The sequence below is a fragment of the Pygoscelis adeliae genome, unplaced genomic scaffold, assembly GCF_000699105.1.
Source record: "Pygoscelis adeliae isolate BGI_AS28 unplaced genomic scaffold, ASM69910v1 Scaffold87, whole genome shotgun sequence".
Lineage (NCBI taxonomy): Eukaryota > Metazoa > Chordata > Aves > Sphenisciformes > Spheniscidae > Pygoscelis > Pygoscelis adeliae.
In genome coordinates, this window is record NW_008825098.1 from 1,661,748 (window position 1) to 1,685,780 (window position 24,033).

The window sequence follows — 24,033 nt, forward strand, 5'->3', positions numbered from 1 at the left end:
TTTTGTGGGCAAAGCACCATTGGAGACATCTCCGGCAATAACCAGTGGCCACATTGCAAAGTAGATTTCTAGATTTTCTTCCTGTTACTGGATTCAAACAGCAATCGCATGACTACATTTAAGATCCTTACTGGTCAATGCCTGAAAATGCATTTTTATGCTTACTCATTTAACCCCATTAACCCTACTTGATGATGACAATTTCGCCCGTTGAAACTATGTAACACTGCACTTGTACTCTAGAAAAAATCATCCCTAAAATCTTGTCCAAAAGTGTGAATTTTCTTGAACACAAAACCCCAAGGTCAGGTGATTTTATAGTCCTGTGCGCAGCCTTTTTCCCTGTGTCCATGTGCAAATATTAATTCTCTACTGAAATCGGTTATTTCTGGTCATGAATATTCTCATGTTAAAGAGGAAGAGTGCTAAAAACGTAAAGGATGAACTGGAGGTACACAAGCTCTTCCCTCTGCCAATGACAGGCAAAAGACGTGGCTGTGCTGCTGCCATGGTGGCGTGCAGCTCAGAAACGTCAACAGGAACGGTTCTAGAACCTCCCCGCATCACCAACCCTGTGCCTGCCACAGCTGCTCAGCGGAGCAGTCAAGACAGGCTGCCACTCGCTCAGCTGAAGACCCCTACCCGAGGAAAGACATAAATCCCTGCTACAGGGGGAATGTTACCTGCTGCAGCTAGCAAAAACGTGCTGCCAACCTGGCATCCTGCTGTGAAGGAGGTCCTCTACAGCGCTTCTTCTCAGGTAGTTAGACCTTTCTGTCCGTTACACCATCACTTACATGCTTTCCGGGTATAGACTGAGAACTGGTGAAAAAGCAATAAATGACATAAGTTACATCTTTTTTCGAGAGCCCATTAGCAGAGTCAGATATAAGACTACTCTAAATAACTGCTGTACACATCCTTCGTAAGGAAATGGGAAGCCCTTAAGTATTTTTGAATACTGCAATGATAATCAACATTTTGGGTGTGATTTTATCTATAAATATATAAAATAAATATAAAAATGACACTGCTGGCTGATAACATCGTTCTGTCAAACGTCCAATTGTTCGTGGTATCGCTGCATTTAATTTTACTAATTTAAATATTAACAATGTCATAAGTTGCTATTTTGGTAAAGTAACACCCCTAAAATCCCCAAAACATATTGTACCAGCAATTATTGTATATAATACTCTGAGGTTGCTAAATAACTAGTGAGATTATAAAAGTATGTTTCACAAGACAGTTTAGATTACCAAGAAAATCCACTAAACAATTTAGTAAAGAAGAGAACCCTCCCACATAAACATTTTTAAAAACTTCAGTTACATACAGTTAGTCCTTTATAGGTAGCCAACATAAAAACATAAGTAGGATTATGTGGAAAAACAGAAGCCCCAGAAAAAGGAAAGTATTTTCTGCTCCTACAAGTTACTTTATACACTATTTCGAGTAAGCATTTAATCTTAAGCATACAGAGAGAATATTTTATGGTAAGTACTACACATTTAAAAAAATTATAGGGCTTTGGAAAAGCTAGACTCCCAATTAATTTTGTTTTTTGAATCAAAGTTGTAAAAGTTGGCTGCGAAATACAAATGCAATCAGGATGCTACACAAAATAGCCATTTTCATTATTTCAATTATTCAATCAATCCACTACAACCAAAATCAGAAGATGTGTTTTTACTTTTGATATCAGGAGATACAGATATTTTAAATTTGAAAAAAGAGGATGAGCTTGCCAAAAGCTACCAACCATTTCTATGAACTGTAGCTTCCACCCTGCCTCCTCGTGCACTGAAATGTGATGTTTCACAGGCGACAAACACTGTGGTTGGTTTGTCAGGGCATAGGATGACCTTAACGCAAGACCTTCAACTCTGGAATTGATACTTTTTGTTTTCAGATGGGCAAGCCTCCTCACCTCTGTTGACCTTCTGTGCACATTGCAAAATCTGTCAGTTCACTCGAGTTTTTCCCCAGGTCAGACGTAGCTATGGAATAAAAATGTAACCTTGCAAAACATTAAGAGTTGCTTAAAAAGATGTCCTGTCCTTTCCCAACCCTCTTCTCTCCACATAGTACTTAAAATATGCTGCTTCCTCACCCCAAAAGATAACTGCCGAATGCTTATTCCATTCTCAGCCCATCCAGGCTCTTACAGCCAGCAGCTCTTGCAGGTGAATTTCTTAGTTTGATAAACTTGATTCTGGACCATCACGAAATAGATTAGTTAACCCCTCTGTGTGACATTTGCAAGGTACCTTCAATAAACCACCATTCTTAGGATGTTCCCAATCTTAGACATTATGGTACTGAGTATCCTAAGCAAGTGCCAGAGGCAGAGAACACTGTGAACTTTAGTGACTGCTACTACAGGAAAGGAAAAAAAAAAGTTAATCGTAATAACAGCTACTAGTCTATTATTCAACCTCTAAAACCAAAATCTAGAACAGATTCCAAGTATTAAGAGACATGGGACTGCCTCTCTGCATACTCAACCCTTAGTAAAGATAGAAACCAAAAAGGCCTGGACATCTCCTTTGCTATCATCACTTGTCCCTGCACTTCTTGTCGCAAGTCAGAAAGCAATCCACTCCCCCTGCTTCAATATAGTCCGTTACTACGAAAAGGTGTCTCAGATATGCACGGCAAGGAGTGGCTGAACTCCGGAGCAGAAACTGCAAGGAAGTAAAAGCAGCTGGAAAGTGCCCACAAGCAGCATTAGTTGCCCGAGGTAACTACTTAGGAGTGGAGCAGTAGGTAGCTTGCTTCCACCTTCCTGTGCTTACAGCTTCTCCAAATTGTGTATGGAAGAGGTAAAAATAACAAGAAAAACAGTAACTGAAGTTTCCAGTACCTTTCAGTCTATGTGAGTTCATGTTCTTTACTTCACTTCCAGCATTTGGCCTCAGGCGATCAGCAGAAGAGCCCATCTGCTCTGCAGAAAGACACTCCGCAAGAGAATAAGAAAGGTTACACAACAAATACCAGTTTCAAGTCAGTGTATGAACCTCAGTTCAACCACAACATGTGGAAGTACAACCGCTGTTACTCTCAGCCTCGCTGCTCAGAGGAAAAGTACTATTTCTCCAGGAACATTCCGCATCCTAGGATGGTCTGTCACATACCAGGTAAGAGTTGTTGAGGGACTGCACAGATAGCCTGGACAACTGCCCTAGCAAGCACAAAGAGAAATGCGAGTGTAATGCGATTTTGTTCCAAAAGTACCCACTGCTCCTGTTTCCTGTTTCTGTCTAAGAGAAGCATTTCATCAAAAAAAGCTGTTACCTTCATTTCAATACACTAAGCATCTTTACCCCTCCTCAGCAATGAATAATCTCAGGTTGGTAACGTAAAGGTTAGCAGCACTAAATTCTTTACAAGGTACAGCTAAAACTATTTCACCAAGACAACTGGCTGGGATTTCTTTTAAGCTAAAATAATTTCTTTCAAGCTAAAATAATTTCTTCCTCTTTCCTTCTGTGCTCACAAGTGTACAGACAGGTTGTCACAATTGTTTTCTCTATTTCACTCTCACCTAAACAATTCTTGTAGCTTTCCAGAAGCAACATATTACACAATGCAGCATTTAATAACAGTAACCTGGTGCTCTAAAAACACCGTGCTGCTCTGCTGTGTGTTAGATCTAGCTGCGATTACTCTGCCTACACCTGAAAGGAATACAGTGAAAATCACTGTGCCATCTGCATCAGCAGAAGAAATAGTACTTCTAGGGATGGGCTTTTGTTTCAGAAGCTGACCCTGGATGTTTGCACGAAGACATCTTTCTGGCAGCAGCTGAAAGAAAATTGCTGATACACGGCCAGATTTACACTGCAGAAGGCACAGAAGGGTCACGAAGGGAAAAAAAAAATCTCTGCCGAGTTCCTTGGGGACTGTTAGAATAAGTAGACAGATATTGCATCAGGATTGGTATTGGTAGTTGATGAGTCTGTAATATAAATTTTGTAAAAAGGGACGAAGGGTGATGCAGGACCAAATCGGTTCTGAATAAAACTCAATTTCTTGCATCTCAGAAGGGATGCCTTTGCAGGAACAAAGCAAGACTCCTCCTTTCAGATTGACCACCCAGCGTATAATGTACACAATTCTGTGTGTCTGTGTGTGCATGTATTTATTTTTTTATATATAAAATCTACCTAAAGTAAAAATAGAGAACATATAAAAGATAAAGTATGTATTTGTGTGTGTGTGTATCTCTTCTTCTAGAACCTGGTAAAAAAGACAAGCTGACCACAGCCAGCTAAGGCCAAAGTCTTACATGGCTTAGCCAGATTAATTTGGTGGATATCTTTGTACTCTCAGCAGAGTAATGTTTAGCTGTAGTTACTTTCTGCTTAATATTTGTTTTATGTCAGATACTAAACAGAATCAAGGTTCTGAAAATCCTCATCAACTACTTAATAGCACTGCTTTTGCCATACTAAATCCAGTTTGACTTACGTTAATGATAAAAATAGTGGTTGGTTATAAAATTCCTTTTACCCTGGCTAAGAAAGGAGGATTCTAGTTCTTCAGTAAATGCTGCAACTCTCATTGAAAACCACAAGCTTTCTAAGAGAGGTGGAAGAATGACACTTATTTCCTGACTTGGCACAGCTAAATGAGTGTGCTTCACCCTACCTGGCCACTCTCCAGATTTTAGCTGGAACACCATCACTGTTCAGGAAGTGGTTGATCATACCGTCCTCCGTAACAGCCTGCTTAGGGCCCTCTGCCATCTATTCAAGTATGCCAAGTTTATTCACTGTTTACACACCATTCCATAAGCCCTGTATTATTACATACAAATTGCAGGTTTGATACTTCTGTTTTCCATTCTTCCAGCACAGTCTCCATGGAGATCACCTGCTAAGTTAACTGTGCGTGTTTATTGTAGTAAAGACTGTATCCTTTGGTTTTGTGCACAGGATTAAACAACGCTCCAGTCTGTGTTGTAAGAAGCAGCTTTTCAAGAGAACACCCATCTGCTAGCAACACAGTCACCCCCAAGCGAGAAGCTCATCAAGAACGCGTGCTAACTGGGAACGCCACAAGCAATACATCTGCCAACTGCTACCTTCCAAAGCTGGAGGGTTTCAGGCGAAGGGAGCTAGGCACTTCACAGTCTGTGACACGTGAGTAGAGGCACCAAACTGCCGTATTATACAGCAGCAGCAGAGGAACCTGAGCTGTTAAAGGTGCAACTGGGTCTCAGCCAGGGCACTGTGTCATCACAGCTCAGGTCCAGGTAAAGGGAACATAGGGCAATGAACGTACATTTAAAAGGCAAGTATTTCTTCCCTTCTATGTGTGTTAGTCACCACATCTTACAAGATTTCTCCTCGCTAATTACCCTTGCATCTTTATAGCTTTTAGAGATTATATGCTCGCTAGACATCTAATAATTTCACAATTATCAGCAATTATTCCATCTGTAAGCAACATGCTGCAGTAGTGGTTACACAGCACTATAAGCATGCATCTATGAAATACACTTTCCCAGATTTTCTTCAGATTTCTTAGGCATCTCAGCAAATAATTGCATTAATGTACTATGTGAGGTAGTAAAAGCAAACAAAAAAGGAAAGAAATACACCCCCTTAGAGATATCTAAAATATGGCTTTTGCACTTTTGTAATTAAAAATGACCCCCACCCCGGTATAACATAAGGTGTATCTTATGGCCTTCAATTTTCAATTTGAGAAAACACTCTGCCTGTTGATTTCCAGAAGGACCTGCGGATGTTCCTAAAAGGATTCAAAATAACCCCACTTCATCTGAAAAGGTAAGGGAAAAAAAGACAGGGCGCTCTGTTTTGGTGCTCTCTCTCTCACTTCTCAACACTGTAACCTGAATTGAGAGTCTCAGACTGCTAAGGAGGACAGCGCAGAACCAAAAAGAGGGATGTGAGGATCCCATGTGTAGAACACCAGAGCTTGTAAGGGAGATGGTAGCTTAGGTAACTAAGCTGTAATTGTATCACTTTCAGCTCTGTAACGTCACTGTGCTTTGCTAGCAACAAAAACGGTCAAACCCAATGAAGATGGGAATAAAAGTCACTTTGTTTCAAACTGCTGGGGAAAAAAGTCACACTATACAATAAACAAGCACAGGAAAAAGCCTCCTCCCCTCATAACACAAAGATTCTTTAGATTACTTACGGCCAACAGTTTTACTTTTGCTGACACTATTTTGTAGAAGCAGCACGCTGGGGTTTAGATCCAACTTTGCAGCTGTGTTCATAAATTCCAGTAGAAGATTCTTTCTGCAATAACTCTTTAGTCTCAAGCTGCAGGCTATCTAATTACTCGTCTCCTCTACTGCGACTGTACGAGAGCTGAGGGCTAAGTTGGTATTCCATTACAAACGGTATCACAAGGAGGATTGCACACTCTTGAGAAAAAGGGAATGCAAGTGTTGCTGCACTGGTACTGGACAGCAGAGGGCACTACGAAGACGTTTGGCAGTAAAGATGCTAAAAATAAGGACTCGCTTTTCTCCTAACTTTTCTATTTTAACTGCGGGGTGGGGGGGGTCTGTCTAAATGTTGCTCTTTGGTTCCTGAGCTGGGTATAGCAAAGGCCATGCTTTATTTTTACTGTTCACTTATACATGCAGAACACAGTTCTTCAAACTGTATTTACTGTGGTTTGGCTGCAAAATAACTACATAATGGACAGATATCGCCACACTCAGTAAACTACTGTTTCTTAATAGCCGTTAGTTGCCTTTTGTTTTTCCTCAGCACTTACAAACAGAACCTTTTGCCAATCACATTTTGATTCCTGGGCCTTCAATAGACTGGTGAAGCCTACACACAGAGAAATGAAGAGTAGTGGCTCAGCAGCAGGCTACAAACCCATGATGGAATAGCAAACAGACCATAGAGGTCCAGATTTAATCCCTTCCTCATCTGCTTTCCATCAGTAGCTACCTGGCATCACTTTCATTCTCATCCAATGTTATGCATTATGCCATGGATATCTGTTATTATTCTCAGTGACTGTGTATTAGAAGCTGTAACAATTAACCTATAGGTGGTCATATTCAACCGAGTAACAGTTTTAGGTGTGTTTTCTGCTGCACACTCTTGCTGGGGACTAGTATTAGCCATATACTTCACATTGCTTTTAACTGCTGCTTAAATGGAGTCAAACCATTCCTTTACACATTGTCTTCTGTTTTGGAAAAGCTTCTGAAAAAACGATTCCAAGCCTCTGCAGAACCTGCAAATAGGCAGGGAAGCCATGTTGCGCCTCCCACTCAGCCTTCCTCTCCATTCGTCAACTTGCGTTACAGTCCTCGCATCCAGGAGAATGAGAATTCTGGCCTGCACTACCTGGATCAGAAAATAAAGGTAACACATGAGCGCTACGGTATATGGCTTCCTATGATGTTACACATTTTTATTTCTCTTGAGGATGGTGTGGGACTTTATTGGTCAGATTTCCCTCCCCCCGCCACCCCAGTGTGGAATCTACTGACTTTTGTATTTAGCATTTACTCTTGAGCTGCTTTCACCTAACTGGAGGCTGCTATTGGCAATCACTGGGGGAGCAATGCAGCTGGCACACGGGCTGAAACTTGTTCTCTAAAAAACAGCCTGCAAATATTACATGTCACACGTAAGGGGCTTTATATGTAGGAAATACTGCTTAGGATTTCCTTCCTGTGTCTCTGAAGTGCTGCGTACACAGCACTAGCTCAACATCACCTTTTGCAGACTGGTGTCCTTAGCTCAGACTGTGGCAAAACTCATGGGACATCTTAGGCTAGACAATTTGCACAGCTGTAAAACTGCACACTCACACAGCTAGAGCTGAACTAAAACACATGCAAAAACTGCTGTGAATCAGCTTCTCTTCCTTCATGGTAATTATCCTGTACCTCTTCCAGGTGCTGGAAAAACTCAGCAAAATTTTGCAGACAGATTCGCTTACCGAGATCCAAAAATGGTTCACAAGGGCAAGTGAAAAAGGTAACAAACAAATGCATCCGCATCCCTTTCTGAAAAGCATATGCTCTTGTATATTCGCATAAAACCCTGAAATTCTCATAGACCTGAACTGAGTGGGGTTGCTGAGGTGGAAGGAATAGGATCCAGCGAAGTGTGCTTGGGCCTAGCTGTGGCTGCACTGAGCCGTAAGGTGACAGTACACAGCAATTAGTCACTCGGACCTCAGCGCACTCAGGTTTGGTGCAGGGTGGAAAAACGGGCTCTCCCAGTGGGGCTCTGGGCTGCTGTGGCTGGGGGAAGGCAGAAAGCAAACGAAACATGTCTTTCATGTCCTTAAGCCCTTTGAAAATGAGTTAAGGGAACTCCTGCATTCATCCCTAAACATCCAGAGCAGCAAGTGGGAACTTTAATAAAATTTCTGCTACTTTCACATTTCAGAGAAAGACTTTGTGTGCAGTCTGATTTGTTTAGAACTGACTGACAAAAGTGTGCTGAATTCTAAGGAAGGTACAGCAGAGAACATGAATAACCCGAGTCCGCTAGAGCCTCTCCCTCCTCTTCAGAGGCGTCCAGAAAGGGAAATGAATCGGTCCAGGTAAAATCTGCAGTGAGGTTGCTAGGATTAGGGATAAGCTAAACCTCATAACCAGAAATTTTTGTTTTCTCCTCCTGTGAAAAATGCAACTTTGTGATTGAAGTTTATCATGCACAGCCTTAATCAAAAATGCTCCTAACTACAAACAACCCCACACTCTTTGATACAAATGTAGTTATTACAGGAGCATCACAAAGTTTTAGGAGCACTTGAAACCCCTTTGAGAAAAACCTCCTGTATATTGCAGTGCACAGTTTATACCAGTTGTAAAGTTAGACATTCTTTCTTTTTCACTCAGGTCTTCGGCTAAAGAATCAGTGGCAAGTCAAAACATGAAGCAGGGTAAGTAATGGAAATGATAAATGTTAAGACACCATGTGTCTAGGATGCTAGTCACCAAACAGCACAGGGACTGTTAATGTTCAGAAGCTCTAACTTGTGCCTGTGCAGCAGGACCCAAATTAGAAACACAGAATCATAGAATTCAGTGACAATACAAGAAATGACATTTAGAACCTGAATTTAAGTTCTCTAAGATCTAGATACCCAAGACCCTCTATTCTTGCAGCCACTCAATTGGTTTCTCTTGACACGACATACATTCATGTAAATCTTCACCTAACTGGTGCAACTCAGAAATACAGCAAGGTGAGGGACGTGTACAACTCCATGTGCCTCTTGCTAGAAAGAATGTAGCAGCAAGAGGTACTGGTTTAATCTCTTCCCTAAAATCTGCTCCTGTAAGTTATACACAAGCCGAAACTTCTTCTGCCAACGAACTTTGGGATTTGCCCTCATCTAACATATCTCCCTCACTCTTTGCAGGCTAAATCAGGCTTTCTCAGACTTTTTCAGCTACCAAAGCCCACTTTTGCATCCTCTACCCAGTCAGGGCAAGCCAACAATACTGGCACTCCCAAGAAACACCACTATCACCTCTTCGTGTCCCTTCTGAAGCACGCAGAGGCAACAAAACTCAGTCCCAGAGTATGTTATCATTTTAACAAAGCCATTCATGCCAGCTCTAATGCTACCAGCATTCACTATTGTTTGTAACTCTACTGGAGGAGTGGGTGAAGAGTAATCTTGCATAAGAACAAGAAGGAAAAAGAAGAAACCTCCAAAGCAACAACCTCTGCTCTTCAAAGTGGTGTCCAGGGCGGCTTCTTTGCTAAAGAGTGGATGTGCTTCTATACTCTCAGCTGTGTATGGAACAAAGCCAAACCAGTCTAACACAATCCTATGCCTAGCCTGATAATATACAGCTTGCTTTTTCAAAATGTTTTCCAGAAAGGAAGAAAGAACGTCTTCTGCTCTCAGCGCTGAGAAACAGAGGTCCAGCACAAGCAGACGCGCTGTTCCGAGGGAAGAACTGCAACTGAGAGTGTGCCATGGAAACAAGAGACCGTCCCACCTTCACACTCTATCAGAAGTCTCACCTGTGCCACAGACACCCCCAAACAACAGATATCCCCTTTCCATTGGAGGCCCCCTATTGAGAGGCACCAAAGCATCTCCCAGTCACTTTCACATATAGAAATATGTAATCTTAGCACTTACATTATAAAGCTATCTGTTCATACTGTTAAAATAATTTTATGCTCATTATATTTAGTCCTCAAGTGACTCAACCAAACCATGCTGCATAGGTACAAGTGAGCTAAATGAAAAAAAAGGACAGAGGCAACACTTTCTGGCATCAGATTAATCTTTTTCCATGACTCAGCCAGGCCTGCACAAACAGCTCTTGTGTGCAGACTTGACTCCACAGTCACAGACATACTGGGGTAAGAAAAGGGGCACACACACATTATCTGCAGAGATGCATGTCAAGCCCTAGGCACTGGGGAAAAAAAAAGACCCTGGATTTTCAAACTCTGGCCTGCAGAGTAACTGCAGATGTCTGCCTCACAGCAAGCTAGAATTTGCTTCCATAGCTCTCATTATTAGCAGAGAAGCATCACAAATTGTAGTATCCAATGGGGGGGGGGGGGGGGGGGGGGCACACACCCGAACAAGGGGGGGGGGGGCACACGACACGACACAGGACACGGCTGGGACGGGACGACACCAAACAAATATTAAAACCACCATGCAAACCTCAAGCCATTGAAATAGAGGCCAACAATAACAGAAACGTACCTGGCCCTTTTTCAGGTCTTGTGAGTGAACTGTGAAAGCAGAATAATTGGGGTTTATCTGTTTTAAACATACCTCTGCCAATTTATTCTCACAAAACCAAAGAAAGGTGATAAAACAGCCCTACTTCCGTTTATTTTCCAGAGCAAGATTATTCAGTGCAGACAGGCTCATTCAAAACATCTGGCTGTTTGAGGGGGAAGGAGAGAAATCCTGCTAGCACAGCATTAAGGAAAGAGGAGCTTAGCTCAGAGCAGAGCTCAGTGTACTCTTTCCAAGAGCCCCTGCCTTCACTTCAAATCATGTTTACTGTAGTAACAACTACCGCCTCCATTCCCGTTTCCCGCTGCAGGATGCGAAGACCTAGGGAACAACCTCAGCTCTGCTTTCTCTTGGGGCTCACTCGCTGCTGCACATAACCAGCCAGGTAGAGTGCCAGATGAAGCAGGCTGGTAGGCGTGAAGTAACCTGTAGCCGCAGATCAACGAAGAGAGTACTTGTGAATGGCTGGCAGGCAGCCAGTCACCCAGAGTAATTACTCAGGTCCACCTGCCAACTCAGGCCACAGATGCAGAAACTCATTTGTACAAAATGATTTAAATGGGTATCAATTTCCTAGATATGTAATTTCTATAGAGCTGTATGAGAGTATGAGCCTGCAGGCTGCAGTAAATGGGAGCGGAGCTTCAAGCGGGAGAGGAGCTGGCAGTGCTTTGAAACTTCCCTTGTGTCTTAGGTGTAAATACTACAAAGTCAGCTGGAAACCAAACTGGAAACCAAGTGAACTGGAAACCAAACAGCAGGGTTGAGTGACCACACACTGACTGAGCTGCGGTAAAGATTTATTGAATGGGCCAGATAGTTGACCAAATGCTTTTGGGCCATACTCAGATTGCGTTAATTCCATATAAATCTCTGTCCTGAGTGTTTCTTATCAGCTGTCTCTCAGCATCATACTGCATTAGCTGAGCCTGAAAAACTTAATTACGTCTCAGAGGCCTTAGAGGCTCACTACTGAACAGAATCAAAATGAAAGCAACCATGTTAACATAGTCTTTCAAGAGCACAGTTACATTTCCTCCATGAAGCTGACAGGTTACTGAGCAAACATGTTAGAGCCAGAAAGGCAATAGTTTGCAAGGATAGTTACAATCAATTGCATCTTCTCAGTCATTTCCCTTCCCAAAGCATCTGTTACTTTACTTGCTAGATGTCTGAAAGCAAAGCTCCCTCAAGGGCACTTCACCCATCCCAGTAGTAAAGTAAGAACAAGGTTATGTTCAACGTGTGAACCGCAAGATCAGAATTAAAGTTCTTTATGTTGGGAAGTGCCTCAGATATGTAGCAACCTGTCGATCCAACCTGAACTTTGCCATTCCCCAATACATATGTTGCCCAGTCAAGTTTTCATCCTAAGCTTAAGTTGTGCATGTGTCCTCCGATGCCTTCCTTGATCCTACCTGTCTGCTTTATCAGTGACCTGGATTCTCTAGCAGGAGAAGCCAAAGCAGATTCTTACAATCACATCAGGGCGCAGCAGGGACGGAGAAACTCTTAAGACTACTCTGGCGAGGCAGCTGCATTTCTATGTCCTCTAATAAAATTAGATGCCCCACCTTCTGAACTATCACTTGTCCCTACCCCCAACAGCTGGGAGTCTGCAGTCTTTAGGATCTGTCTGCTGTTACTGAGAAGGTTTGGATAGTACACCAATTTTAAATGGTCATGCATCCGTGTCAAGTATTTCTAAATGCTTCATGAAGTGCTCGGGTTGCAAACCAGCATTTCTCTGCAAGTATTTTTTCTATCCTTCTTCAGAGAGGTTATCCTGTCACTGCAGATCTGGCCCGTTCAATAAATATGTAAAATCTTTGCACTATGCAGTGAACACAGAAATAAGCATGAGTTATGCACTTTATCATGGTAACTAAATATGGGCAGGTTTTCAGAGCTTTCAGAAAAAAACAGAGCTGAGCTCAGGTAGCTGCGCCGCCATTTAAAACAATTTCATTAAGCAGTTAAGAAAAAGAATAAAATGCATTAGAATAACACTGATTATTATCAACTCTATAACTTATTCACTGTAGGTAAGTAAAGTAACACTTTAGCTCTATCTGACAACGGCAGGAAGCCAGAAGAAACACACTAACAGCGTTCTCCAAAGAAAATCAATCATGTCTCACACCTGGACTGCACAATTTAATCAGGGTGAACCGTCTTCCCCAACCCGCCCCCCACCAGTTTTATATTAAACAACAGGAAAAAATATATAACAGATATTCCCTGCATCAAGATAAGAAGAGATTAAACATACTGAAAAGCCAAATGCCAGATGCAGCGTGCCTCGCGGCCCCTGACTACAATTAAACGAACTTGAAAGCCACACTCAGACTCCCATGATTTCTCACAAATCCCTCAATACAGATTTCTGGTCACTTTACTGTTATCAAACAGTTGCCCATTGCTGCAGAGGTAGGAGGTACTACTTGGAAAGTCCATGCCCCTCTTCACAGAGGCAGCCAGGGACACTTAGGGGTTAAAAAAAAAATGACACAGCATATGAAACACATCAGAGTATGTATTTCAGGATCAGAGTGAAATACAGCACAAGACCAAGACCGCTCGGGATGCTTTTCCCAGGGATGTCAGCAAATGGCCACCCTACTAGCCTCCACTTTCACACTGCAAAAAGAAGCTGGAAAGGCAGGAGGACTACCTTCCTGGCCTGTCATGAGGAGTTGTGGCATCATGGCAGGGACTGGAGGTGTCACAAATAGCACAAGCCCTCTTGCTTTTACAAGCTACTCTCTCAGACTCTCTCACAAATAGGTTTCAGTTTCTCGCACTTGATCTGATGCTGGGGTGATTTTCATGTGCTCCAACCAACTCAGCCGTTTTCATCAATAACTTTACATTAAACTCCCTGAAGGAATGGTCCTTCAGGGCTTCTTGAATCGTCACTTTTCCCTGAGGACTTCTGCACAGCTGCAGCCTGCTGCCTGAAAGTGAATCACCACTTTACTCTAGTATGATCGTGTCTAGTGCTGGTGATTCCACCAATAAACAGCCAAGCATCTAAAGCATTTAGAGAAGGGTTAGAAATCTTATCGGTGTGAATCCAGATCCCCCAAGAACAGCCTTTTCTAGATGGCTGCAGAACTGTAGGATACTGAAAGGCTGAGGATGGCAGCAGTAGTCAGACGGCTGTGCCCATCGAAACCCCAGTCTACTCTTGCTTACCGCTCTATCTCACCGGTTAACACATCCTGAGGACAGCATCCTGTAGAGACAGCTCATGACAACAGGCATGAACTTCAGCCTAGTATGACCTGATTAGGTTAGCACAGAGAAAACATAAACAGCAGCAATGGCAATTACTGGCTAAAGCACCAGTGAGGACAGGAAGACCAGGTGATTGAGCCAAGCAATGCATATGAACAGGCAACAGCTAGTCACCAAGCTGCTGTGACATTGTGGAGTTAGCACTAGGAGCCTCCCAAGAGCAGCATGACAGACCATCTTTTTCTTCTGCCTATTTCTCCATAGACAGGTAAGCTTCAGATTTGCAACCACTTGATTTAAAAACATGTGCATGGGTGTGTGCGTTTACACACACATACACACCCCCCTTACATCTAATTTCACTAGTGAAGATGTAAGACAGGCTTACACGTTGCAAGCATGTTGCAAGCTGCAACACGCTTCCTTGACACCACAAAAATGCTTTGTCAGCAAAACAATTCCCTAAGATGCTTTTGGACCCTTTCCAAATGTCTCCAAAGTCCCTGGTTTGTCTATGCAACCTGCTCTTGAACTCTCAAGCCTGCGTAAATGAGGCACATGTACGAAATGGTCTTAAGAAAACCTCAGAGAGACTGAAGAGTCTTAGATCAGGTTTAATAGGTGCTATGTGCATTAACACGCAGAACCTCAGCTGTAAAGATGTAACTCCTTGTAATTTTACTGCTTTACACATTTATATCAGCGAATCAGTGTAATACATGGTGGGTATACTTATGCTGCAGTTTTTGTTACAGAAATAAAAACAGCAATGCTTTTATGAAAAAGTTGATCTAGTTTCTGGAACAAAAGCAATCACATTTTTGTAAAGCCTAACAAAACCCCCCACATTACTTGAGCAACAAACCACAATCCATACTTTTAACAGAAGAAACTTCTCTATTGTTATTTAAAAAGTATAGAGGGAAGCGCGCTGAGTGTATAAAGTCATAACCAGTTGGTTGCCAACCCTTTACAGACCATAGGGACTAGTCACTATTTGAAAGCAGTAATAACAGAGGGAGGAATACAAATGGATACAAGCTAAGTCATACTTGGATCAGGCCTCTGATTCAAGCTCAGCAAAGATGAACAGTTGTAATGACGTGCTCTTAAGCTGTTCAGCCAACCTATGTGAAAGCTGCACTTGTTCAGGAGCTGCAGCTACCTGCCTAGTCCCTACAGAAGAAAGGGATGGGGCAGGCTCACAGGAGCGAACTGAAGCCACACTTCCAAGGTGTCCATTTCAGTACTCTGCAAAAGCACTTCAGTCAGTTAGAAATAAGTTGAACCAGAACTTCCAGCCAAGACGGAGACTATGGCTTTTTTTTTTTTAAAGGAAAAATATTTGGCAGACAATGCAATACATACAGGATCATGTGATAAAACAGGTATACTGAAACTGAGTGACTTGTAAGAAAGAGTTCCTGTCTCCCGGTATTGTTCTGAGACCGTGTGATAAATTTTGCTAAGAGGATCAAGAAGTAATCAAAAGTGATTGTGTCACCTCAACTCAACATGCACCATGTACCAACCAAGGCACACAATTTGCACTTGTGCAGACATCCATCCCACTCAAACTGAAGTATAAAGCACTGGCTTAACCCAACGCTTGTATTTCATCTACCGACCCCAGCTAACTAAACACAGTATGTAAATCAGTGTGGCTCAGCTGATAAAGGCAGTTCAGTTGCTTGCGATTGTCTGTGGAGATGCTCAGGAAAATTAGAATTTTTGTTTGTTTTGAGTGTTCATGCACACTTTGCAACAGGCACTAGTGGTACAGGTTTTGAGGTCACAGGGACGCTTGTCATTCACCACTTTTAAGAAAACTTAGAGATAAATTTTGCTAAGAGGAGAAGAATGTGGAAATGGAGAAGAATGCATACATTAAAATAGTAACTACTAATGCTCTTGGGTAATACACCCAACTTGGTATGTATAAAAAAAATATTTAAAAAAAAATAAAATTAAATAGCTTCCTTGGGAAACAAAATAAATTCTGCATTTGCCATTAATTTATTTTTTTTAAAAAGCTATTAATATGGAAGTTTCAGGGTAAAAAACTGCATTTGTCTTTACCCTTCATGTCCAGAAACAGCTCTGGGCCAACTATGGATCTACCGAGCATTGAGACAATTCAGTATCACAAGGGCAGCAGATGGTCTTTGGAGTGTAACTACTTCACGTCCCAGTTTTATCGCATGAACTGCATGTCTCATCTTTCCCATCGTCTCGTTCTGAAGCCTAGTTGCCATCCGAGTCATTGTCTTCATCTTCTTTTTCAGATGGAGCACGTTTGGACAAATCATTGGCTTCTCCCAAAGGAACAGCCCCTTTCCGCTGCGGCAAGACACTGAAAAAGGCCTCCTTCCAGTCTCTCTTCTCCAGGTATGCAAGGATGATCTCAAACACTGCAATGTCAAGAAAGACCATCAGCTCTTTTACAGGGAGGTAAGTGAACTGCTGACAGGAACACACCCCAAATCCATCTTTACAGAGGATTACATGCATTTGGTTGTGGCATCCTCAGAGTAAAGCTGATGAAGTACAGGCAGAAGCAGACAAGGCAATTTCTGCTACTGCTGCAGTCTAAAAGCAAGCACACTTTGAGTCTCCAGTTGTGAGACTCAAATAACCAGTGCTTTTCTGCAGCGGCTCCAGTTGGAAATAATTTCTCTCAGGGACAGAGAGAAATGTCCCCCCAGTACTTCAGGTCTCACCTGTGCCTTCTATACAGGCACTAATGCTTTCCCAGGTTTGACAGGAATGGGTGGATGCTGTGGATGCACTTTAACAATGACTTTGTCCCCTCCCTAACATATGGACAGCCCAAAGTCTTCCTAAAACCCACTATAATTAGCTTTCTCTTTCATTTCCATCTGAGCCTATGGCAAAAATCCTTCTTAAGTCTCCAATTCTGTGACCCTTTCTTGCTGTTTCTATTATGCTAACCATACAGTCACCCTATTCCTCCTGTTTCAGCTCCCAAATTTTCCCTGATTGACAATAGCTCCAAATTGCATTATATGCAAAACTCATCGGCAAATTCTTATTTAGAAAAATCCCAGGCTACCCAAAAAAACTCTCAACACAGACTGTGGCTCAGCAGCAGCAGGGAAGGCAGGAGGAGGCCCTATAGCTGGTGATGTCTGTCCAAGCCAGACTTGGATGACAAATCTGGGACAGAGGGGTGGCTCCTCAAGCTTGGGGCTACAGGAATAGTGCTAACACTGCCGGAGAATGCTGACTTCAAAGAATGGCCCCAGCACAAGCGTTCTCGATGCCAAGCGACAGCATATGAGAAAGCATCAAAGGAGCCGTGCAGGGAAAAAAAACGTTACAGAGAGTTAGGCAGGCGTTCAGAAAGGGAGGAACAGCAGGGATCTAATACTCACTGAGAGTCAAGTTACAGGAAAGTGTCACATTTACTAGCGGCTTCCTGGATCCAGGTTTACTGGAGAGCCAGCTGCTCTCTGTGACACTGATATTGAAAAGTTGGCCACTTTACTAAGCAGGTTATTCACCTGAAACGTACTGTGAAGGTATGAGCTCTCAAAGGACTATATTAATATCACTGTAAGTTACTGCAGAAAGCATCTGTGGCAAAAATGCTGCCTTAAGAGACAAGAAGAGTATAAGGAGCACGTTTCTTCTCCTTTGTTTTGGAACTTCCTTTATCTGCATAGTAAAAACAGAACTGATGGAAAAAGAGTGGCTTCCACAGGAGAACAGAGGCTTCTATGATGGGCTGCAATAGCAACAAAAATGTTACGCAAGGACAGAAAAAGGCAGTGGGAACAGTTGGTAGACATCGTTGTAGACTGGAATGGAGCAATATGGTCCCTGTAACATACATTACAAAGTATTAACATTGGGATGCAAACGTGAACAGAAGGAAACAAACCCTCTCAGATACACTTGCAGCTGTGTTTTGCAATACGGTGTTTTACACAGATCTCAAATCTTCCAAGTTTTAAAATTCCAGATTGAGTTAAAAAAAAGTCTCATCTTACACCTTGTCAGTTTTCTAGCATCAGGTATTTCACACATACGTGTGTTCCTCATGCTATTTTAACATGGCAATGCAGGCACTGAACTGCCTGTGGAAATACATGGAGGCTTGATCCCAAGAGAGAAGGATTCTAAATAAATAAATAAATAAGTAAAAAGCAACAAGTGAATTCCGCTGTTAACAACGCCGTCAATCTCCCACCACCAGAGGGCCCATTTAATTAAAGTGCTTCAAAGACTGACAATGCAGTTCAGAAAGAGTTTCTTCTTCTACAGGACTTTCCAAATTCACACCTATTCAAAGTAGTTCCACAGGGACCAGGCAGGTCCCACAGTCTCATCTGGCGAGCCCCATACTGTTTTCTGCTAGCTTCAGCTTCTGCACCAAGGGTGGGAACCCAGAAGCCAGAATAACCAAATCAAAACAGAAAGGGTGAGCAATTACACAGTTACACAAAGCAGTGAGGTGGATGTATTCACAGCAAAATACAAAAACCTCAGTGCAAATATCCTTCTCGCCTACACAAAATTTATAACATGAGATTTGAGAGGCAGCTTGATTCTGCCCACCTTACTCATGCCAAGTAGCATCTCCCATGAAAGCTGTCTTTTTGGATTTAGGTTGTAAGCTATTAGGGTTAGAATATACACCAGAGCCTTAATTACAACTCTTAAAGGTACCTCTACTTTTGGTGGTGGTGGAGTTGTGTTTATTTTCCTGCCCAAAAACCTTAAGCAAAATACTGCTACAGTATAATCTTTACCTTAAAAAGGGTCTTGTGTGTTAAGAGCCTTTCAGCTGCAATTTGAAAATGTTTTAGAAGGGCAAGGGAAGACAAGCTCACACAAAATGAAATCTCGCCAACTAAACTGCAGTGGAATCAATGCCTAAAAGTCTGGCACAAGAAACATGCACAAGACCATAAAGCAGATAAATTAAAGCCTCAGTGTAAGCAATCCAATTTATACCCAGTGCTCAAACATGTAGAAGATAGCCTCCAGAAATGTTGACACTAGAGGTCAGTATAAGATTATCGCAGAAAAACTCCAGTAGAAAGCTACAGCTATCACAACTTTTGATGGATAACACATAAAGTCATATTCTTGTCTATATAAAGCAACATTTAAAGATCAAGTTTTAGAAACATGCAAAGTCTTACAAATACATGGGGTGTGATAATTTTTAATTCCAGTGATATACTATATTCTCCTCCACGTTTAAATAATCTTTATTATCATGCAAATACACACCTCATCAATCAATAGCATTTTAAGAAAATAAAGTTATCATCGAGCAATGTGTTACATAATAAAATAAACTTGAAATAAAGCAAGGTAAGATAAAATAAAAGAACCTGAAGTGGGGCAAAATAAAGATTTAGACACCATGTCAAAAATTTCCACAAAGGTCTGAGTAGGCTCCATTTTGCATGGAATTTTGTTTAATGACACTGAAAGATAATCTAATAATAAAACTGAAAGCTTAAAAGGAGTGGTATTCAAGACTTGGTTAAGCAATCGTATACTTCGTATACAGGAAACCAGGTAAAAATAGAGTTATGAAAGCTCAGCAGATGGAGTACTGCTGAGACCAAATGAGGCGAGTCTACAGGTACCTAAGCAGTTACTGCTGAACGAAGCTGTCCAAAGAGGTGAAAACATCACATGTATTTATCCTCTCCTGGGATAAAATACATGGGATAGTTTCCAACATTTCACTCACTTATACTTTAAGCCTGGAAACAAGACCAGGATGGTAAGAATGCCAAAATTACTCATGGGACAAGTCAACAGAATAGGAGGTGCACTTCTAAGTGGCTAAGACACCATCCTTTACGTTCAACTATACCTAAAATATTTAAAGGTCAGGGCAATTACTGTATCCCAAAGGCAACTAGATTCAAGAAATATCAACATAATAAAATAAGAATTGGGTATCTGCACTACAATGCACATTTTGAGGGTTCAAATTCTGAATATCGCAGGTATATTCTATAATAACGTCATTATTTTGTGATTTAAAACTTACCATGATTGACAGCTAACACTTTCCGACTGTTCATCTTGACAAAGTTTCCAAGCGGGAGCTGTGCATGACCAATTCCCTGCTCTACAGCTTTTTTGTAAGTAATTCCCTGTGGGAAAGATACCAAAACAACTGGACTGAGAATCACCATTTCAGATCAGCCCATAGAGATTACTACAAGCACCATTTTACGGCAAGAGTTTTGTCAGTGCTGCCATGGTCTTGCTTTAGAAGATATTTACAAAAAGAAACTTACCCCGGTTAGACAGTACCTGTTTCAAGGGCTACCTTTAGAAAAATTACTACTCTGAATATATGTCACACTGTGATGTATGGTCAAAAGGATCGTAAAACTGGTTCATGCAGCTGCAGCTCTAGAACGTGTCAGCCGTAGCCTGTTTGAAAGGCGAGTTTATCCTTAAGTACAAAATTACTCAGCTTGCAGTAACTGGATGTTTTTTTGAGAGGAAGAGTAAAGGACAAAGAAATTTTGTTTGCTTTTTTAAACCTGGCAACTCCTGTGCCCAAGATGGGCAAAAAAAACCCTTTAAAACTGTGTAAACACTTTATACCATAATGACTATATAAAGGATCTCCTTAGCTCCCTCCTAGCCTTTAACTGCGGACTAACTGCTGAAGTTTCATTTGGTAAGGCTTAAGATCCACCCCTTTTTTTAGCACCACATTGAAATATTAAACATGGCACCAGAAATTACATAGGAGTGTCTTTGAAGAAAAGCAGTAACAGTGCTTTAATTTCCTAGCGGAATTCTCTATGACATTCCAGGTCCACACACCACAATCCTGCATACAGGTATGGAACCAGATCCCTGAGGCATGCGTGTTACTTAGCCAAATTCTCCTGACAAGCAAACTTATTAAAAAAGGACATCCAAGATTCAAGCGCTGTTCTTCATCTATATTTGGGCACGTGCACATACAAGCACGTGCACACACACACACAAGTGCATGAACAGAAACCAAACCCTTCTGTCTGAAAATACGGCCCTCAGTAAGCTGAGCAGTGTTATTAATTCCATTCCTATATTTAAAATGAAAAGATAAAATCCTAAAAAGCTCAGCATGTCTGCACTCTGGAACACAAGCCACTGCTACCACCACAAGTTTTTTTTCCCATTTCTTCAAAATTTTTTTGAACCAAGCCTTTTTTGAAGAAGTTTTCTTGTTATTTATTTTTGTTAGTTTACACGTGAACAGCATTAATGTCAAATAAGGTGCCAAAAAAAAAAAAGAAGATATGTAAAGAAACGGACCTACAGTTTACCTTGTGGTGATTGTGATCCACCAGTCCTCCAATCACATAGGCTTTCTTCTCATCAAGCTCACTCAGAACGTCCGGGGAATCTGAGGTAAGATATACTAGGTCTTCTTTCTTTATCAGCTCACTATAGTGCTCTGGTCTAATTTGGATATCCTCAAAAAAAGGTAGTTAAAAGAAGTTACATTCAACTGATTAATTGCTGGGCAAGCTTTACAGACCCAAGATGGAACCAGCAAAAATAAATCCAATAGTATGCAGTCATTCCACATCTCTCATTCATGTTTAAGTACGTAGCACAGTGCAGATTGACTTCTGCATAAATAATCCACAGTCCCTACAGCACTGACTTGCAAAAATCATCAGGAAATTTTCTGAAACCCCGGAAGAACTTTACAAATCCTTAAGTTCTTGTGATTCCCTTCAAATGTTACCATATTTCTCCTAGGGATCCAAATAATTTTCAAGTCCACCTTTCTAAAAGAAGTGAAAGCAGAAGTAAATGCTTAGTTAACATTACTTGTTTGATAAGAGAGGTTTATGCTATGCTTTTGCAAAGCAGCTATCGCACAAGACATGCTGAAAGTAGAACTGGTTTTATTTATGCAAAGTGCTCTTCATTTGAAGTTGTTGGAATACTGGTTTAACAGGGAGTCACAAGGAAAACCACATGAGTTTGACCATAAGACAGGCTACTTCTCTAAAGAACACTTCAGTGTTGAGAGGCAACATAATGGAAGTGAAGGTGCACACAAGAGAATCACATGACGACTTCAAAGTCTTATTTTTTGCCAAGAAAAAAAGAGCAGTCAAGACAGACGACTGTCAGAAATGCCTAAATCAAGTAGTCTTGCTTAGTCTATCAGAGAATGGAATCTGTTCAATAAAAACAGATGAAAATGGATATGTGTGGAGTTTTTCAAGTAAAAATCAAATCTAGATTCAGGACAAGCAGTCGTTGGCTTACTGAAGTTAAATTAATTAAAAGCACAAAGACCCACGCTATTTCTAATATGCTATTGCTATTTCTAATATGCTATTGCTCTGATGTCTTAGAAAAACCCATGTAGAAAAAGCACGGGTCCTTCACAACTAACAACCTAGTTAGCAACTATAATCAAGATTTCTTTTTCTCTTTTTACAGAAATAATCAATTATTCACCTTCCAGTTCACCCATCCTTTGTCATTTTCATTCATGTTGCTCTTCAACTGTCCCCCATGGCTGGTCAAGTAAAACTTCAAAAAGAACAAACAAGAGGTACAAAATACTGAAATGTTAACATGCCTATCTGTTCCCTTTCTGTACAAGACTTTTCCTACCCTTAACTATTAGCTAAAACTGTTAATTATTTTTCAGCTGAAAGTGGTACTAAGACTATATTCCTACAGTTAGTGGCACATTTAAAAGACAAATACGCACTTACAGTCACTTTTTTTTTCTAAATCTGTCACAGATAAAACTGAGTATCAACAGTATTTTAGTGGCACGCCAGTATCTCGCACTCTTCATCTGCACACACATACTTCTTCATATATACAGGGATTTTTATAACATGTGGGCTGAAAATTAATCTCTTACAATAGAAGTAATTTTCTTATTAAAAAGAGGCAGCTTAAATATTTTTTTCCTACTACAGTTCTCACCACTTGGGTCACAGCTGCCTTTCTCATATGCTTTGTACATGACAAGACAGTCAGTGCTCAGTTTGTTTAAACATACCTGCACAGGATGAAATGCTTTGCGGTTTTCTGCATAACATCTCTGAATTTGCTTGTGAAGCTTCTTAACATCCTGTATACAACACAATTTGGTTTTTACATAGTCCTTCAGACAGACCACCACAAAATGCTTTACCATGAGCCAGTCAGAAGCTAAAGAGAGAAAAAGGAAGCTTTTAACTGGCAAAAGTGACTACTGAGAGAGTGTGGACATCAGACCCTGAGAGAAAAAACAGTCACTGTGAAGGGATTATGCTGACAAGGAAACACACGCATCTTCCACAAAAGTGTATTTAGACACCTCTATGCACGTGCTTGATTTGCATTATTCTAGGAAACAAACAAAACAAATAAGCAAAAATCACTGAGATTTAATTATACGTAATAACATACTCAAAATTAATCTCAGGAATCAAGCAGATTGATCACTGTGACAATAATCAGTCTTTCACCCACGGGAAAAGCCTGAGAATATACAGTTTATATTTAAGAAAATTAAATATGCATAATTAACCTGAAGAACCCCAGAACAATGCAAATAATTTAGGGGCTGGCTCCAGCATTTTGACCTGACAATTTGGACAACAGTTAACTAGCACTACTTAAAATGCAGCAGACTTAATTTTTAGCCAATTACATTTTTTGTAAGGTACATTACATAGCTTTATTCTCAGTGCCCCAAAAGCAGTGTGTTGTAAATAGAACTGATTCCCATTTTAAAATGAAACATCATTATATTGCTTTGATTCATGTAGTGCTTTGAGAATGTTTTGATATCTCCAAAGGATTTCAAGTAAACTAGACTTTATCACTACAATATTGCAATGCAAGTTTTTACACACACTAGAGAAAGCGTCTAATTAACCCCATTGCTAAAGGCCATGACCACCTTCACTTACAACGCTTCACCCTTCCTAAACACCTGCAGAAGTGCCAGGTTTTATATCAGGCCTAACAGGGGCTCTGCCTGACCAAGGAAGGAAACGTGTTTTACAAAGGACGAAGCTCAGC

General features: G+C 41.1%; 2 protein-coding genes across 2 annotated transcripts in view; one reads left to right on the forward strand and one right to left on the reverse strand.

The window, feature by feature from the left end:
* The first annotated feature begins 394 nt into the window (after nt 1-394).
* Nucleotides 395-9,947, forward strand: LOC103919552 (chromosome unknown open reading frame, human C4orf17). Its single transcript, XM_009327075.1, has 9 exons — nt 395-451; nt 2,909-3,140; nt 4,941-5,147; nt 5,743-5,798; nt 7,206-7,370; nt 7,910-7,991; nt 8,409-8,565; nt 8,864-8,907; nt 9,856-9,947. Exons 1-9 carry the CDS (start codon nt 395-397, stop codon nt 9,945-9,947), a joined length of 1,092 nt encoding a protein of 363 aa, XP_009325350.1.
* Nucleotides 9,948-15,968: 6,021 nt separating this feature from the next.
* Nucleotides 15,969-24,033, reverse strand: part of TRMT10A (tRNA methyltransferase 10 homolog A (S. cerevisiae)) — an 11,919-nt gene continuing 3,854 nt past the window's right edge. The window contains exons 4-8 of the mRNA XM_009327032.1: nt 23,024-23,095; nt 22,465-22,539; nt 21,309-21,458; nt 20,027-20,132; nt 15,969-16,397 (exon numbers count right to left, since the gene is read on the reverse strand). Of these exons, the coding sequence (XP_009325307.1) occupies nt 16,231-16,397; nt 20,027-20,132; nt 21,309-21,458; nt 22,465-22,539; nt 23,024-23,095 (570 nt within the window). The 3' untranslated portion in view covers nt 15,969-16,230. The remainder of the gene's footprint in view (nt 16,398-20,026; nt 20,133-21,308; nt 21,459-22,464; nt 22,540-23,023; nt 23,096-24,033) is intronic.